Source organism: Elephantulus edwardii, unplaced genomic scaffold, assembly GCF_000299155.1.
Source record: "Elephantulus edwardii isolate Elephantulus edwardi_28Jun2011 unplaced genomic scaffold, EleEdw1.0 scaffold00219, whole genome shotgun sequence".
Taxonomy (NCBI): domain Eukaryota; kingdom Metazoa; phylum Chordata; class Mammalia; order Macroscelidea; family Macroscelididae; genus Elephantulus; species Elephantulus edwardii.
Window position 1 is genome coordinate 305,639 of NW_006399969.1, and position 17,184 is coordinate 322,822.

Consider the following 17,184-nt stretch of genomic DNA (forward strand, 5'->3'; position numbering starts at 1 on the left):
TTTTACTCTCAGGAAGGATTTCAATAGCCATATTTAATTTTTTAAATGCCTTGTGAAGAGTTTTTACAGTCACTTTAAGAGTGGTGCAACATATTAATTTCACAATTTACACTCAATATATACATATATCCAACATTCTTCTTTAGAGTAACTGGAAACATCTTTCAAATCTTGGCTTTTATGGTACTTACTAGGAATAAATACTTATTATTTGCCTGTCAAAGGCATTCAACATAAGGAAATAAAGACACTCCCTCTACATAAGTATATCCATAAGGCCCCTTTAAGATGCCCTACATTTTTTTCTTTTGTTTTCTTCTATTTATTTGTAGAGGCTCATGAAGATATTGTCTATAAATCTTTATGTACTTGAAGTAGCTCAAAACCAGAATGCTGAAGAATAGTAGCATTAGGATAAAAAGAAAAGAAGCTACCACATAACCACTTGGCCTGAAATAAAGGGAAAAGGTCATTAGAAGTTATTGCTCACATATTGGTTGTTAATTTATTTATTCAAATAATTTCTGAATAGCTAGCTACTATGCTACTGAAGATTGGCAGTCTTCTCCCATGCAATAAACTGCCTCTGAAAACTCAAAAAGGGTTCAGCTATGGGTTGGTTCCAATGCGATGCTATACAACAAAATGCTATTGGCAAAGGAAACTCTAGTGGCTTAGTGGTAGGGAAATTGCATTGCCAAAACAAAGTACGTGGTTCAAATCTACCAGCTGCTCTATGGGAGAAAGATGGGTAATCATCGCCTGTGTTATTTATTATCTCTGAAAACCCACTGGAAGGTCAGCTGTAGATCAGTTGCAAACATGCTATTGCCGGGAACATGAACACGTAAGCCATTATGTATATCCTCAGGCTGGCCAGGGAGGAAAAGCATGTGGAAAAGATAAGAGAAGTAAACAAAGTTCTCTCAGTGCTGAGCATTGAAGAACAGCAAAGAAAGCATTCCAGAAGTTGTGACCCTGGAACTAAACACGGAAAATTGGGTAGAAGTTGGCCATAGGTGTCTATCTGGAACAAAAACCATTCCAGTGGGGCTATAGCTCAGGCACAATGCAGAGCTCTCAGAGATGAGGAACAGTAGGTGGACAAAGGTCAGATGGCAAAGATATTTTATCTCAAATTGCAGAAAGAATTTTAGCCCTAAAAGCTAGAGGAGAGATGTAGGATTTATATTTTAGAAAGATGATAGAATTATAGTTGAAAAATGGATAAAAGTGAGCATTAATGGAGGCAGCAAGACCAATTAAGAACATTTCTTAGTACTGCTCTGGATAAGCTGTGATGAGGGTCATAACTAAAGAAGTGGCTGAAGAAATGAAGGCGAGTAGAGAGGTCTAAAATATAATTGTTTTGTGCCATCCAGTTGGTACCAACTTATAGCTGATCCACCAGTGGGTTTTCAGAGGCAGTAAACAGCATAGGATAGGATTGTCTGTCCTTCTCCCACAAAATAGAATTAGAAGGGAAAAAATACCACACTACTGTAATAATAGGGTAAAGGAGAGGAGAGGGAAAAGAATGGACAGATGATGGACATTGCAATAGAATGAGTGAAATGAACATCAACTTGAAAGGAATGGATGGTTAGAAACTATGTGTATTGCAATTAATAGCCTATGACTGGACAAACATTACAAGGGAAATTGGGGGAGGGGAATGGAAGAAAGTGTGCACACATGAATGAATGAATGAAAGCCAATCTTTTTTGTAAACCTTCACTAAAATGAAACAATCAAACAAAAGTAATTAGTCTGGGTTGGTGATTGTTCAGGTGTGGGGTTTGAGAAACACAAAGGAATATAAGGTGCCTGTCATGTTAGCTACCATGCTTTGAGGAATGAGTCGTTTTCTGGACGGGGCATGTGAATGTGCTTGATTCAGTTCCTGACATAGTGAATTTGGGGTAGGTGAGAGCAGATCAAAGTGAATATATGAGTGTGGTGAGGAGAGATATCTGGCTCACAGTTATGAACTTGGGAATCATCAACATATAAACCAGTTGGTGTTAGGGAGTAACAATTTCATAATTTTCTATGTAGCTTGGGAGGGACTATAGAGAATTTTGAGCATTTTACTGAGAGAAATAGCTCAGTTACATCAGGACCAATATTGCCTAAGGCCATTATTGTGAAAATAGGAGGATAACTGAGTAAGACACATATAAATGTTCAAAAGAGAAAGGAGAGAAGAGGGGCAGAAAAGGGGGAAGGGGGAAAAATCACTGTGATAGCAGAGCTTAGCATGTGGAGGGGGGCAAAGTAAAGGGGAGAGTTTAATGGGGGCTTGAAAAGCCGGAGTGCTAATAGGCACAGAGCAATAGCAATTATATAAAATAGAATGAGGTGGATGAGTGTAGAAAACACAAAGTACATGTACAAAGCATGGTATATATATGATTGTATTCAAACTAATAAAATGTTTTTTAAAGTTGTCAATCTTTATATTAACAGTTACATTAATAGTTATAATATTAACTTGCTATTAATATTTATAAATGCCTTTGAGATATATATATATTTTAGCCCTGTCCCTAAGGAATTGCACCTATCGATTCATATCACATAGATTCTCAATGGATTCACAAGGATCTGTCTTTTGATTGCAAGTTAAGAACTGACTGGTGATTCAGACAGCAAAATGAGATGAAGGGGCTTATGAGGAGCATGTTTACAGCCTAGGGAGAAATGAGGCTTCATTCCAAGGACTGCTAGCACTATCCTAACAGAATTGGGTACTCTGGAAGGAGTGACCAGAGACAGCAGCAATCAGCTCAAGTGGGTCAGATGCTGAGGATGGCACAGGATAGGGCACGGTTCAGATCTGTTGTTCGTAGGGTCACACTTGATTCGACAACACCTAACAACAACAACATGAAAGTTTGAGGAACTCCGTAGTGTAGTCTGCAGTGAGTTGCTCTCCTAGCCCAGTATTAGACACATGCTACTTTCAAGATGTCAAATAGAGGGCAGATGTGTTAAGGGCTGGAGGAAACAGCAAGTTCCTGTTATTTGGGGAACAGAGATTTCATAGAAAGCAAAATGAAGTGGGGGGGAAAGCCTCAAATATAGATTTTATGAAATGAGTGCTTCATTTTTGTTTTCAATGCTCATTTCTATTATACTGCTATGTGCCATTGAGTTGGGACCAACTCAGCTGTAAATCACACAGAGGAGATTGCCTGTCTTTCTTCTCAAAGCAGCTGGTGGACCCAAACTGCCCACTTTGGGGTTGGTGGTGCCACTCCTTATCAGTAAGCCGCCTGAGCTCTCTTGTTTCCATTATGATGTTGTTTTTCGGTGCCATAAAGTCTAGTATGACTCATAGTGACCCTATGAACAAAAGATCTGAGCCCTGTTCCGTCCTGTGCCATCTTCACACTTCCTGACACACTACAACACATTGCCCATCAATATCCTATACAATATTATTTTGTGTGATAGGACTTCAGCTGGGGGCCCTAACATCCATTACCAGGGCTACATTTTTGAAAGATTCAAGGAGGGGTACTTTTCTTTCTCAATTGCACCTATTATCTTTTGGGATTTCCCTTGCTGATCCCAGTTAGGAAAGGGGCATTACCTGGGAACAAATCCAAAGGTCTCTATTGCAAATATAGTTGTTAGATTACAGAAGCTGTAAATGAGGAAAAGAAAAAAAAACCCCCACAACCCTGATTAAAGATTATGTTAAGCTCATTGTGCTAAAAACCAAACCCCAAGCCCCAGTGTTCTCCCTGGTAACAATGAAATAATATGTAATGAAAAGCTGCTTTTAGTGAAGGAGTACTTTGCTGAGAAGAGATAGGATTGATAAACAGCTGGGGTGGTTTCACTAAAGTGCTACTTGAATGATCCATTGTCCTACTAAAAACTTTCCATCATGTTGCTGTGGCTACAGCGGCCCAGTGATGATGATGATACTAATAATAATGAGCAATAATAACTATTGATAGGAGCATTAAACAGCCAACACTTAATCAGCATTTATGCTTATTAAAAATTAATACTAAGTGAGCATTTATTATGTGCCAGACAGTGTGCTAAATATATGCATGATCTTAGCTAATTGTCTAAGCACTGCTTCCTTTAGGGTGAGGAGACGGGCTCAGGTGGGTTAAGCAAATTGGCAAAGTTGTCACAGTTGTACAGAGCAGTGCTTGGATAGGATTCAGGACTATTTGCTCCCAGAGCCTGTTGGCTCATTCAAGGAGCTGCAGAGTATGAGGAACCACTGAAATAGGGAACTAGATTCTATTTTTTAGGAAGCTGTGGTGGCCTTGTGGTGAGGAGTTGCTTGGCCAACCTGAAGGCATGCGGTTCAGATGCACCAGCTGTTCTGTGGGACAAAGATGGGCAATCTCCTCCCATGCCATTTACAGTCTATGAAAACCTGCTGCCTCGAGGGTCAGCTCTCAGTGATGGCAACTTGATGGCACACAACAACAACAACTACAGGGGTGAACACACATAAGAACAGCATTATCATTTCTTATGTTGCCGAGTATTTCTAATCCAGCATGTTGTCTGTAGGACATAGCTAAACTAACATTTATGATATGGTTTCACCACCTTCATGTAAGAAAAGAGAAGGCAGAGAAAAACCACCCAAACCTTAGTTTTATTACGAGTTTTCCATCTGCCCAGCTAACTTAAGAACAACCCAAGGCTTCACTTAATCCTCATTACAACCTTATAAGGTAGGTACTATTGATTGACTTATTTTATAGATAGAGCAATAGGCTCCAAGACACTAACCAAGATACTAGTAGCTGCATGGCTCAGCTCAGTATTCCTTGTTCTGTCAGAACTGACTTGTGGCTGACACTCCCCTGGGATTTCAGGGGCTGTAAATGGCATGGAAGGAGAGTGCCCACCTCTCTCCCACGGAGTCACTGATGGATTCGAACCTGGAGGGGGCACGACCTTTGGGTTATCTGTGCAAATCCACAGAGACCCTGCCAACAGAGCTCCTAAATTGTGTAGGTGATAGAGAGAAAATGAGGACTGAAATGAGAATCTCAGGCCAATCCAGTGTGTGGAAGTGATATATAAATAATATGCCACTAGGCCCAAGTAGTAATAATAATACAAGATTCTGTACCCACGTATGTTACAAACTCCATGTTTTGTTACTACTTTTGTTTTAAATCATCAATTATCCTTTACAATAATGAAAAAAGGTTTTAAAAAGTCTCTTAACTAATCTGATGCATATGTCTTCCAGCAATGTATATTTTAGCGTTCCATATTCTCAAGGCAAAGTTCTGCTGCTCACAACTTCATTACTTGATTTCATTTCTGAATTATTCCTGTGCCCATCAATCACACATAGGATTATTTTTGAAAAAATACTGCTTCTATTTTTGCTCTGATTTTCACCCTTCTTCCTCTGCCCAGCTCAATCACATGCACCTCAAAGTGTCAGGTTTTGCTTATATTTATTTTTAATTATATTTATTTATTTGTGTTGAGTACAAAAGTACTTAGAATGTAAAGAAGATGGATTAGTATTCAATATAAAATCCTATCTCCCACCATCATAGGATGTTTGTAATTAGTGTAACTGCTACCAGACAAAAAGGAAACAGGTAAATAATAGAAATAGCATCGTAGGGATATCTGGGTGACATCAGGTTAAATAAAAAAAAACAAAACAAAACAAGACTGTAACTTTGTGGAAGTAGTGCTAAATGTGTTTGGTGGCTAGTGGTAAGGAGTTGAGTTGTCAACCCAAAGACAGGAAGTTCACATCCACCAGCTGCCATGTGGGAGAAATGTGAGCAATTTCCGGTGATACTTATAACCTCTAAAAACCCAGTGGAAGGTCAGGTATGAGGGGGTTACAACTTGGCAGCACATCATAACTATAACTATTCTAAATGTAATAAAGTAAGTAGTCATTACTAATATAAAACATTTATATTCACCTATAGTTTGGATCGAGGATCTTCACACCAAACACATACATTCCAGAATGGTCCAAGGGCCAAATTATATGATTATAATTAGACTGGTTGATTATCTCATATGGTTGATTCAAGTCTCCTGGTTTTCCAATAGCATAAGAAAAACAGGGCTTATAATTCTGAACAGGAAACAGAAAAAGATCCTTTAGTACATACATAGTATTCTGACCATAACAAACAAAATTGCCCTTTCTAACATTTTGCTACAAATAATTTACAGATGTAATGTGAAAAATTGATGTCCCATCTAGTCTAGATGGTAGAGTGTCCTGTTAGTGTTCTGCCATTAAAGGGAGCTCTGGTTGCCTAGTGGGTAAGGTATTGCACTGCCAACCCACAGGCATCTGGTTTGAATTAACAGCTTTATGGCATTCCATCCTGGGTGATTCACTACCTCTGAAAGCCCACTGGAGGGTCAGCTATGAGTTCTGACACTATTACACAATACCTACCACCATTAAGCGATATAGGAGTTTAGAACCTGATGAAAAGTATAGCTTAGTGAAAGCAAATGCTTGTATTATTCTTATTTTGTAAACAGTAACAAATTAGGAACCTAAGAGTATGTCAGGCTATCAACTCAACTCATTGCCTTCAAGTAAGAACCTACCCATGACTGACCCTCCAGAGAATTTTTGGCAGCTGTCACTTTCAGGGGAGGAGATTGTCTATCTTTCTCCCATGGAGCTGCTGGCAGAGGATTTTCCCACCAGAGAGGCGTCACCTTGGAGTTAGCAGCACTGCTCCCTGCTGACTTCTTCACCATGGCTCAAAGGTATCTTTTTTTTTTTTAAAAAATCAACAAAGATGAAATCCTCCCAAGGATGCTCAATTTGAGACAGAAGCTATTCTAAATCTTTCAAGTCAAACTGGTTTCTCTCTGAGCTATCACCCTCCCAGCATGGTTTTTATTTATCCCTATTTCCATGATGAGACTTTGGTAGGTCACAGGATGCAAACTAAGAGAAATACTCATCCGTGCACCATTCCCTGTGTCCCAGCCCACTTGTAGGATTCCCTGGTGGTACAGTAGTTAAAGTGCTTGGCTGCTAACGAAAAGGTTAGTGTTTCAACCTTCTGGTTGCTCTGCAGGAGAAAGATGTCACTGTCTGCTTCCATAAAGATTTACAGCCGTAGGACAGAGCAGTTTTATTCTGTCCTGTAGTGTTGCTATGAGTTGGAACCAACTCAGCACTCACCAGCAATGGGATTTTTGTGGGTTTTGTTGTCGTCGTTTATGTTTGCTTGGTTATGCAAAAACTTCCCTGTCTCATTTTTTTAAAAAAAGTACAGATGTAACGAGCTTCTAATTTAGAAATAACCTTTGTTAAAAACTAAGGAAATGAAATGACCTCCCGGATCATGCTGGCTTTCGGAGTCTCTAGAGCAGGCTCCTCCTGCACTCCTGCCAGGTGGCGGGCTGTTCATGGGAAGGACACAAGAAACTTGTGGGACACTTTGTTTATATCTGGATTTTTATGTATCGCATACTTTGTGAGTTTTGTTGGTGTGTTTTGTTTATTGTTTGTTTTTTGTTTAACCTAACTAGAGATATTTCTTTCACAATCTTCGCAAGTAGAAAATGTCTCACTGGACTCTAACAACAATAATTAGAACAGATTTTCTTGTAAATCAAGTTTGGAAGGATTTGATATTGCCTCATTTTTGTTTGAGTTCTCTCAGGGTCTCTAAATCTTAAGATGACATTGGAATGTCCTCTTTTGCATCTACTTAAGAAGGCTGGAAAAGTCAGTCTTTGCGTAAAAGCTCAAATTACACCAACTGTAATCCCTACTGTACAGTTTGTTTCCAGACACGTTCCTCTCACTTTGCTTTGGCTAATCATGTAATCTACAGAGAAAGAGAGCCAAGTGATTTCATCTGTTTTGTTGATTAGATGGTCTGTCAATTCAAATTATTGCCAACGAGTCAGTTGTAACACAGAGCTGACCTTCCAGCGAGTTTTCAGAGGCTGTGAATCAAATCCTTTGAGGATGGCACAGGTCAGGACAGGGTTCAGAGCTGTGGTTCATAGGGTTGCTATGGGCCCTACTCAACACGACAGCACTTAACAACAACAACAACAACAATAACAAATGCATGGGAAGAGATGACCCCATCTTTCACCCACAGAGATACTGCTGGATTTGAACATTTATCTAGCCAATGGCATAATTCAAATGCATTCATTATTCCTTCCTTCTTTGATTTAAAGAAGCTAATCACCTAGCTTTCACAGGTGATTGAGAATGCCATGGCCTGAATCAGCCACACCTCACTCCTAAAAAAATAGCATCTTTGCTTCTTAACACTTTAAAGACATCTTTTGGAGCAGATTTTTCCAGAGAAATATGTTGGGTTGGTTTTTTGTTTGTTTGTTTTCCACTGTTTCATCCATTAGTGCTGAATGCAAATCCGAATAAAACAAAATACTTCACAAATTAGAAAAAAAGAAAAATGATAGGAGCAGTAAGTACATCAACAGCCAGAAATTCAAGCAGGATTCAGAAGAGGCCGTGGAGCAAAGGACTTTATTGTTTGCAAGGCTGTAAATCTCTGTGGAAGCAGATGGTCTCGTCTTTGTCCTGAAGACTCGTCGTTGGTGAACAGCCTTTCAATTAGCAGCCTGCTTGCTCCACTAGGACTCCTCTGTATATAAGTACAGTAATATCTGGAGTGGTTACAGAATTATTGGAAACTGAATTAGGAAGGAAAAGAGAATTTAGAATGGGGTGAGGGTGGTAGAATTAATAGGTGGAAGATTATGTTTGCTTGAAGGATTGTTCAGAAGATTGTTATAATAGGGTTATGTAAGTGAAAAAACAGTGAGTAGAAAGTAGAGTTTTTAACTTGGGAATACAGAGGACTGCACATACCATTTGTGTGTGTGTGTGTGTGTGTGTGTAATTTTCTTGTTTTAATCAGCATGGATTTCTACATGGAAGTGACATTTCCTTATTGAGCATACATCTTATGACTGAAGTTCCTTATAAAATATTCTTTTTTTCCCATAAGATAGGATTTGATTATCCATACAAAAGAAACAAACTTCAAGAAAATTCAATACTAGAAAGTAATTAAAACCCATATGGGAAACAAGGACCTCATGAAATATGCAAAATGGGTGACCAAGGAGGACATTATGCTGAGTGAAATATCTCGGTCACAAAAGGGAAAATATTGCATAGTGCCACTGTTGTAAAACTGGACTGACATCGGGGTGGGGGGATATTGAGAAAGAGAGGAGGCATGATGTGTACGGCATTGAAACAGATGAGGGAGAGAACTGTTTTTTTTTTCTTCTTTTTTTCTATAATTATATTTTATTAATTTTCATAAACATTTACAGAAATTTTGGGTTTCCATTCATTCATTGTTGCACCATTCTCTCTGCCCTCCTCCCAGTTTGTTCTTGTCCAAATGTCACAGTGCTTGTCAAAGCCAGTTCTGATTAATCTTCTTTGTCAGTGTGTCCTTTGCCATTCCCTATCACTCCTCCCTGAGAGAGACTTCACCCTGAGTCATAAGGAAAAGGGGATGGCGTATTCTCTTAGCTACTTCCTGCTGAAAAGGCACGCTGTGGGTTTCGGGAGAGAACTGTTAAAAAGGGATAGATGATTGGGTATAATTGTCATTACAGGAGTGTAGAATGAAGGCTGAACAGCGGAGTGGACTTGGGGGGAGGGATTGTATAACAATGAAATAATTTTTCTTTTTCAAGCAGAAGAGTGAATTGGGGGGAAGGGGTGGGTAGGGAGAAAGGTGCAACCCTAAATCTCTGTAAACTTTCATTAAAATTAATTAAAGAAAAAAGAAAAAAAGCCATATGGGACTGACAACTGGCATTAAGAAATGATCTTTCAGTTCTAATACAATGAAAACTTCAGATACTCTTTAAAGACCTATTCTCTACGCACTAGTTTGTTTACCAGATGTTCAAGATCTTGAATAATCTGCAATCACAGGTTTTCAGCAGAGAAAATGTAAACAAAATTGTTAGGAGCACAGGATCAGCAGAAGATAGAAGAGAAACAAAGATGAAGACCAAGAGTTTCTGAAATCATAATATAATCCAATAGAAAGAAAAACTTTGATAAAAAACCAAATTTAAATTCAAACAGATTTTCATCAAGTTTCTGTTAATATTGAAATTCTAAATTACTTGGTTTGTAAAATTTTGTGTTTGAGAGAAAGTTTATAAAGAATATTGGTTTTTCTTCTTATCATTCATACTCATTTTGTGCTATATAATGAATTGTAACTGACTAAGGTAATTAACGATGCTATCTGATCAACCCTGTATTTTATATTACCTTTACCTTCACCCCGTTAATCCATTCATTTTTACCCCTTGTCCCCCTCTCTCTCATCCCTGGTAACTGTTTAAATGCTAAATGAATGACTATCAATAGGCAGCACACAGATTGATTTCTCACCTCAGGCCCCCAGGCCTGCTCTAATGGGAGGTGTTTGTTCAGCTCAGTCATGGACTTCCAAGTCTGTGCTTCGTTTAAACAGCCACTCTGTGAAAAAATAGGGTATATGTGTACACATGGAGGTCTTGTCCATCAACTTATTTATTGAAAATTTATTATTTAAACCTTTGCTGGTATATAGTGGGTTGAGAGAACAGAGTCATTCATTCTAGAGTTTTTATACAGACAATCACACTGTCATCTGGGGTGGACAGGAGAGCTTTATTTCATCTTTCACAATCCTCGTGCATTTTATTTACTTTTCTTATTTTGCCATGTTACGAAGAGCTCCAGAAACGATATGGCATGTGGTTGTGGCCATATACCGTTAAGTCAGAACCAACTCATAGCTGACTCTCCAGTGGGTTTTCAGAGGCAGTAAATTACATGAGAGGAGACTGCCCATCTTTGTCTCATGAAGCAGCTGATGGAATTGAACCACGAGCCTTTGAGTTGGCACTAGGTTCCCAGTTTCTTTTGAAACAAACAAAACTTTGTTTGGGTGTATTTCTCTCTAATACTTTGCTGAAATTTATTTGCTAACATTTTGCTTAAGTGTTTTGTATGTATGTTCACGAGTGAGATTGGGTCATAATTTTCTTTTCCTTTAAGGTCCACATCAGGTGTTAGAACCATGGTCCTCTTGGGTTCATAAAATTAGTGGTAAGGTGCTTTTCTCTAGTCCTTAGAAATATTTTGTATGAGGCTGAGGTCAAGTTGTCCTTCAGTTCTATTTCCACCTCCCCAATCCTCGTCCTTGGTTCCTTACCTATTTGTTCTTTGTCAAAATGGGTTGCATAAATTTGTTTATGTAGCCTTTATTATATTTTAAATGTTTATATGATCTATAGTGAGATCCCCTTCAACATTCTTAATATTGATTATTAATATCTCTTTCTCTATTTTTCTTTCTCTGTCAATTGTAATAATCTTTTGAAAGGGCCAATTTCTTCCCCTTTCCTCACCAATAATCAAAGAACAACTCCTGCATTGTGAACACTCTCTACGCTACATACTTATTTCACTTTTGTGTCCAACTTGGTTATTTCCTTTATCTTTTTTTTATTTAACTTTTTAATTAAACCTCTTAGCTTAGTATTTTTTTCCAATCTTCTTTTCTAACTTATACATATAAACTTGCAATTTTAGCTGTGTCTTAGGAGTTTTGCCATTTGATATTTTAATTATTCTTCACTTCAAGATAGTTTCTTACTTAGTTGTGATTTCCTGTTCACTTTATGGGTTATTTCATCTCTATGGAGATTACTTCATTATCTTTATTATTGATTTCAAGTCAGACAATATACTCTAATTTCAATCCCTTTATGTATTTTGAAACTTACTTTATAGCAGATTTATAGTCAAGTTGTTCATTTTTTAAAAATATTTACTATGGTTTGGGTGAAAGTTTACAGAGCAAATTAGTTTCCCATTTAGCAATTCATACGCATTTGGTTTGGTGACGTAAGTTATAATTTCTTTCCATTTCCTCCTCAATTCCCTATTTCCATCTACTCATCTTCCCTGTCCCTTCTTGCCTTCTGAACTCTGTTTCTGGGGATGTGGTAACTTCTAGTTGATTGTTCTAGTTGCACTGAGGGAATCTGCTGCCTGGGAGCCCTCTAAAGTGCTAAAGAGCAAGGATGTCAGTTTAAAGACAAAGGTGCACCTGATCTAAGCCATGATATTATCAATTGGTTCTTCTGCATCTGAAAGCTGTAGAATGACAGAAGACTGAAGAAGAATTGAGGTCTTTGCATTGTGGTGTTGGCAAAGAGTACTGAATATCCCATGCACTGCCAGAAGGTCAAGCAAATCTTTCTGGGAAGAAGTGCAAGCAGAGTGCTCCATAGAGGCAAGGATGGTGAAACTTTATCTCCTATACTCTGGGCCTGTTGTCAGGAGGGAACAGGCCTTGGAAAAGGACTTCGTGCTGGAAAAGGTGGAAGTCAGTGAAAGATAAGAAGATCTTCAATGAGATGACTTGACATAGTGACCACCACAGTGGACTTGGCGATGATAATCATGATGGTGAAGCACATGGTGTGGTCCTGACTTGTTATCCATAGGGTAGCTATGAGTGGTAGATGGTTTGATGGCACCTAACAACAACAGCTGGTTGGTCTGTAAAGCTGTTTTCAAAGCTGCTGATGTTCCCTTTACAGGTCTATGTAACAGGGAGACTTTATAGGCCTATCTGGTGGCCTGGTGGAGAGAGAGTTGCACTGCCAACCCAAAAACATGTAGTTCAAGTCCATCAGCTATTCCACAGGAGAAAGATCTCCTCTCATGTGATTGACAGCCTCTGAAGACTCCATGGAGGGTCAGCTATGAGTTGGTTCTATCTTGATGGTAATGAGTTTGAAGTTTTTACTATAAACATTGCTTAATTTTTCACGATTTTTAAGTCTTTCTTTCTGCATAAATGAATACATGTCACCAGAGCTTCCTCTAGTAGTCACAGACTGTATTACAGAAGTGATTTTTCCCCCTCTACCTATAGCTGCTTCCTGGTTTGAGTTTCCTTACATAAAAATGAACTTAGGTTTAGAGTAGAAATATGCATACTATTTATATACAAATATATCATACTTTTCTCATTGTAGTATTAAAGCTGTAGTCATCCCTTCCATGTATCTCCCAGACTATGAAATTCACTTTAATATCTTCAACAAATCCATTTTCATTAAATCTGAAAGAAATAGCAAACATATGAAAGAACAGTTTAGTGTAGGGTAAAGAGTTAAGAACTCTAGCTTTTGAGACACGTGGTCTTGGGCTTAAACCCTGTGTTTTACACCCACCACTCATCTGGCATTTTCTGATCCTGTGGTGGTTCAGATGTTAATGTATTGCCTGGAGTCATGCCATTGGTATTTCCAGATACTAGAAAGACCTATTGATTCAAAACCAGAAAAATCAGCAAGTGAAAGCTTCCTGAATAGCTGCAGAGCACTGTTTGATAGAGTGCTGGAAGAATCCCTCAGGTTGGAAGACTTCAAAACGCAACTGAATAAGAGCTGCCTCCTCAAAGTAAAGTGGACACAATCACATAGACAGAATAAAGTTCTGGGGACTTTTATTTGTTTATGAGGCAAAACTAAAAATGAGAAGGAATGGTTGTACACATCCATTCATAATTGGAACTTGGAATACACAAAGTATGAATGCAGTAAAATTAGAAGCTGTCAAACGTGCAGTAGAATGCTTGAAGTTCTAGATCCTAGGGATAAGAACGGACTGGTTTGGGTCATCCTGGCCAGACAATAATCATATGGTCTACTATGGCAGAATGACAAGTTGAACAGGAGCAGTGTCACATTCATTGCCAAAAAGACTATTTAAGAGAGCTTGCGATGTGACAGGTAACTAGGTAGACTGGGGAAACAACAAGTCTCTAGCAAAGACACAAATAACAAAGAAAAGCAGGTATAGGTAGTGATCCTGGCATCCTGAAGCTTCCCATCGACTGCCAAAAGAACAAACAGATATATCTAGGAGAAAGTACGGTCAGACTGCTCCTTCATGGCAAAGATGACAAAGCTTCATCTCACATACTTTAGGCATGTTGCTACAAAGGCTATTTGGAAAGGCACATCATGCTTAGAAAGGTGGAGGGTCAGAGAAAGAGGGGAAGATCCTTAACAAGATAGATTGATACAATGACATGCTAGAGACGATGAGGATGGCACAGGATAGGGCAGGATCTAGGTTTGTTGTTCTTGGCATTGCTATGAGTTGTACTCAACTCAATGGCACCTAACAACAACAATAAAGAGGGAAATCAGACACTGACTGAAGGAAGAAAACGCCTCAGAGCACTAACTGAAGAGACAAAGCAGGTGACTGGGAAGGAGCCCAGCACCATGCATCTGCTTTGAGGTTCCCTCAGAAGCCCTGAAGAGACCCAGAATTGTAACAACCAGTCTCCAGTGGATTTACATGAGGGAAAGGGATGGGAATGACCTCCTTTCCTCCCTATCCACTGCTGGGATCAACAGAGGGATCTTCCATCTGACCTGGTAGTATTCTCCCATGCTCCAGTCGGCTCCTCCAGAGATCAAGTTTATTGTTGTTGTGATGTGTGTACCATTGAGTACAACTTACAGTAGCCCTAATTACAATAGGCCTGTCCTATCCTGTGCCATCCCTCCCATCACTGACACACTCAAGTCCCTTGCATTAGTTGTTGTGTCAATCCATCTCATTGAAGGTCTTCCTCTTTCACTGACCCTCCACCTTTCCAAGAACGATGGCCCATCCAATTAATAGCCCCTTCGAGCAACATACTCAAAGTATGAATGATGGAACTTCACCATCCTGTAAGGAAGCTCCTTCCAACCATTTTTGGTTGCACTTTCTCTAAGACGTACCTGTTTGTTCATTTGGCAGCCTCATTCCAAGTTTAAATCTAGCACTCAGAGTAAGCCATTGGTTCAGAGAACTCAGTGAACATTGACTTGCTTGGTGGGATAACCCCTGAGAAAAGCTCTAGTTCAGTAACCTACATGCCATGGCCACCACTGGGCCTGCCACATGCTACTCCCAAGGCTGATCTCACGTTGTGCCTGCATCACCCTCCAGCTGGCCTGCTATATGCAGCCACAGTGGTTCAGAGGCTGTGGTGACCACTGACTTGCTCAGTAGCCCTTGTAACATATATCATTCAGTCAGCCTACCATCCCCCCTCCATGTCACTGCTGGTTCTTGTCCTGTGCCATGACTGCTGCAGGCTCCAAAGCACACTGGAACTCACATGTCCATTCATTGTATGAGAGTTAGGACTAACGCTTACTCTACTTGACTGGCATTAGGTGGCAATCATCACCAGCCACCCTCACAATCAACTGTACCACACAAACAAGGAGTAGATAGATAGTTACACAGGAACCCTATCTGCTGCCACAGAATAAAGAATATGAAAAATAACAATCTCAACTCCACCACAATATCCTGGAGGCAACAGGCAACCTCAAATTGCATAAAAAGTCAGAACAAAATGTCACCAAAACCAGTGATCAAAATACAGAATTGGTAAATCTTCCTAAGGAAGAAAGGATGTTGGAACTACTTCCTGATAAGAACTTCAGAAGAATAATAGGTGTCTTCACAGGATTGAGGAAAAGTATGGAAAATTGGAGGAAACCACAGACAAAATTAAGGACATAGATAAAGCTCTAGAAGAATATTTTTTTTAAATCTTTCATCTGTGTGTGTGTGTGTGTGTGTGTGTGTGGGTGGGGAGTGGTGGTGGTGGTAGATTTGAACCACTGACCTTCTGGATCTCATCTGAACACTTTAACCACAGTACCACCAGGGCTTCTTCGAGGCAGCATCACCTTCTTTGCTTCCAAGAACTTGGACTTACCTTACAGCTATCTTTGTCTTGCCAAGGCTGGAACGACCTACTACCACACGACGCTCTGTATAAGAAGCAGCTTCTGCCTTAACTCTCACCAACTGAGCAGAAAAAGGCCAAGTGTCAGAAAGTGGGAGTTGAGAAGCTGTTTCCTTCCCGTCCTCAATAGCTTCCAGAAACCATGAAGATCTTCAATGTTGTTCCCACAGGTTAGCGGTCAAACATGCACACCGAGCTAGGTGGTGGCTGACTTGAAGGTTCCTGGTGGAGGTGGTGCTAGAGAAAAAGCCTGGGAACCTCTTTCCCAAACAGTCAGCAACAATCAGCTTGAGCTGTCAAGACCATTCTAACCAGTGGTGACCCTGTGTCTTGCACAGAAGAACTGTGCAGAGTCCATAGGAAGTTCAAGGTCATGGCCTTTTAGAAGCCTTTCTTCTGGGGCTCTCTTGGCGGGTTCTTACCAACCACCTGGTTAGTCCAATATTTACGCATTTGTGTCTTCAGGGATTCCTCCAAGATGATAGTAATTGAAACCCCTGCTGGACACAGTGCTAGTCTGAAGTCACTAGTAGTAGTCAGTGGGGGCAATGGCTTTGGCTTGGAGCTACTCAGAAGTAGTTGTGATTCTTCAACGAGATGAAAAGGCAATCTCTAATATCATTTGGAATGGAAAGAGGCCCCAATTAAGCAAAGCACTCCTTAAAAAGAGAAACAAGGTAGGAGGCATCTAACTCCCTGATTTCAAATCCTACTGCACTCCCATGGTGATCAAGACAGCGTGGTACTGGTACAATGACAGACACATAGATCAATGGAGTAGAATTGAGAAGCCATAAGTCAGCCCATCTACCTATGGTCAACTGATTTTTGACGAGGAGATGAAATCAGTTAAGTGGGGGAAATGACAGCTTTTTAAACAAATAGTGTTGGCAAAATTGGATAACTATCCGTAGAAAACTCAAGCAAGATCCACACCTCACTCCGTACACAAAAACCAACTCAAAGTAGATTAAGACATAGGACTAACTAAACCCAAGGACTATAAACTTCATTAGAGAAAAGTTTGGAAGAACTCTAGATGCCCTAATTCACACATAAAGAGTCTTCCAAGCGTCCTGGAAAACATACACACAGGAGAGAGTGAAATAGATGAATGGGGCCTTCTAAGATTAAAATCCTTATGCACATCCAAAAGCTTTCCCAACAGGGTAAAAAGGGAAGCCACAGACTGGGAAAAAATATTTGGTAATGGCATGTCTGATAAGGGACTTATATCTATTGTTGTTGTTATGTGCCGTCGAGTCACTTGCGACTCATAGCGACCCTATGTACAATAGCCCTAAACTCTGCTCTGTCCTGTGCCAAT

General features: G+C 39.7%; 1 protein-coding gene across 1 annotated transcript in view; it reads right to left on the minus strand.

Annotated features, from left to right (window-relative positions):
- Positions 1-293: 293 nt before the first annotated feature.
- The window catches only part of LOC102872647 (chromosome unknown open reading frame, human C1orf101), an 86,785-nt gene continuing 69,894 nt past the window's right edge, over positions 294-17,184 (minus strand). Inside the window, exons 12-16 of the mRNA XM_006898074.1 lie at positions 13,052-13,151; positions 10,421-10,507; positions 5,946-6,103; positions 3,599-3,652; positions 294-450 (exon numbers count right to left, since the gene is read on the minus strand). Of these exons, the coding sequence (XP_006898136.1) occupies positions 294-450; positions 3,599-3,652; positions 5,946-6,103; positions 10,421-10,507; positions 13,052-13,151 (556 nt within the window). The remainder of the gene's footprint in view (positions 451-3,598; positions 3,653-5,945; positions 6,104-10,420; positions 10,508-13,051; positions 13,152-17,184) is intronic.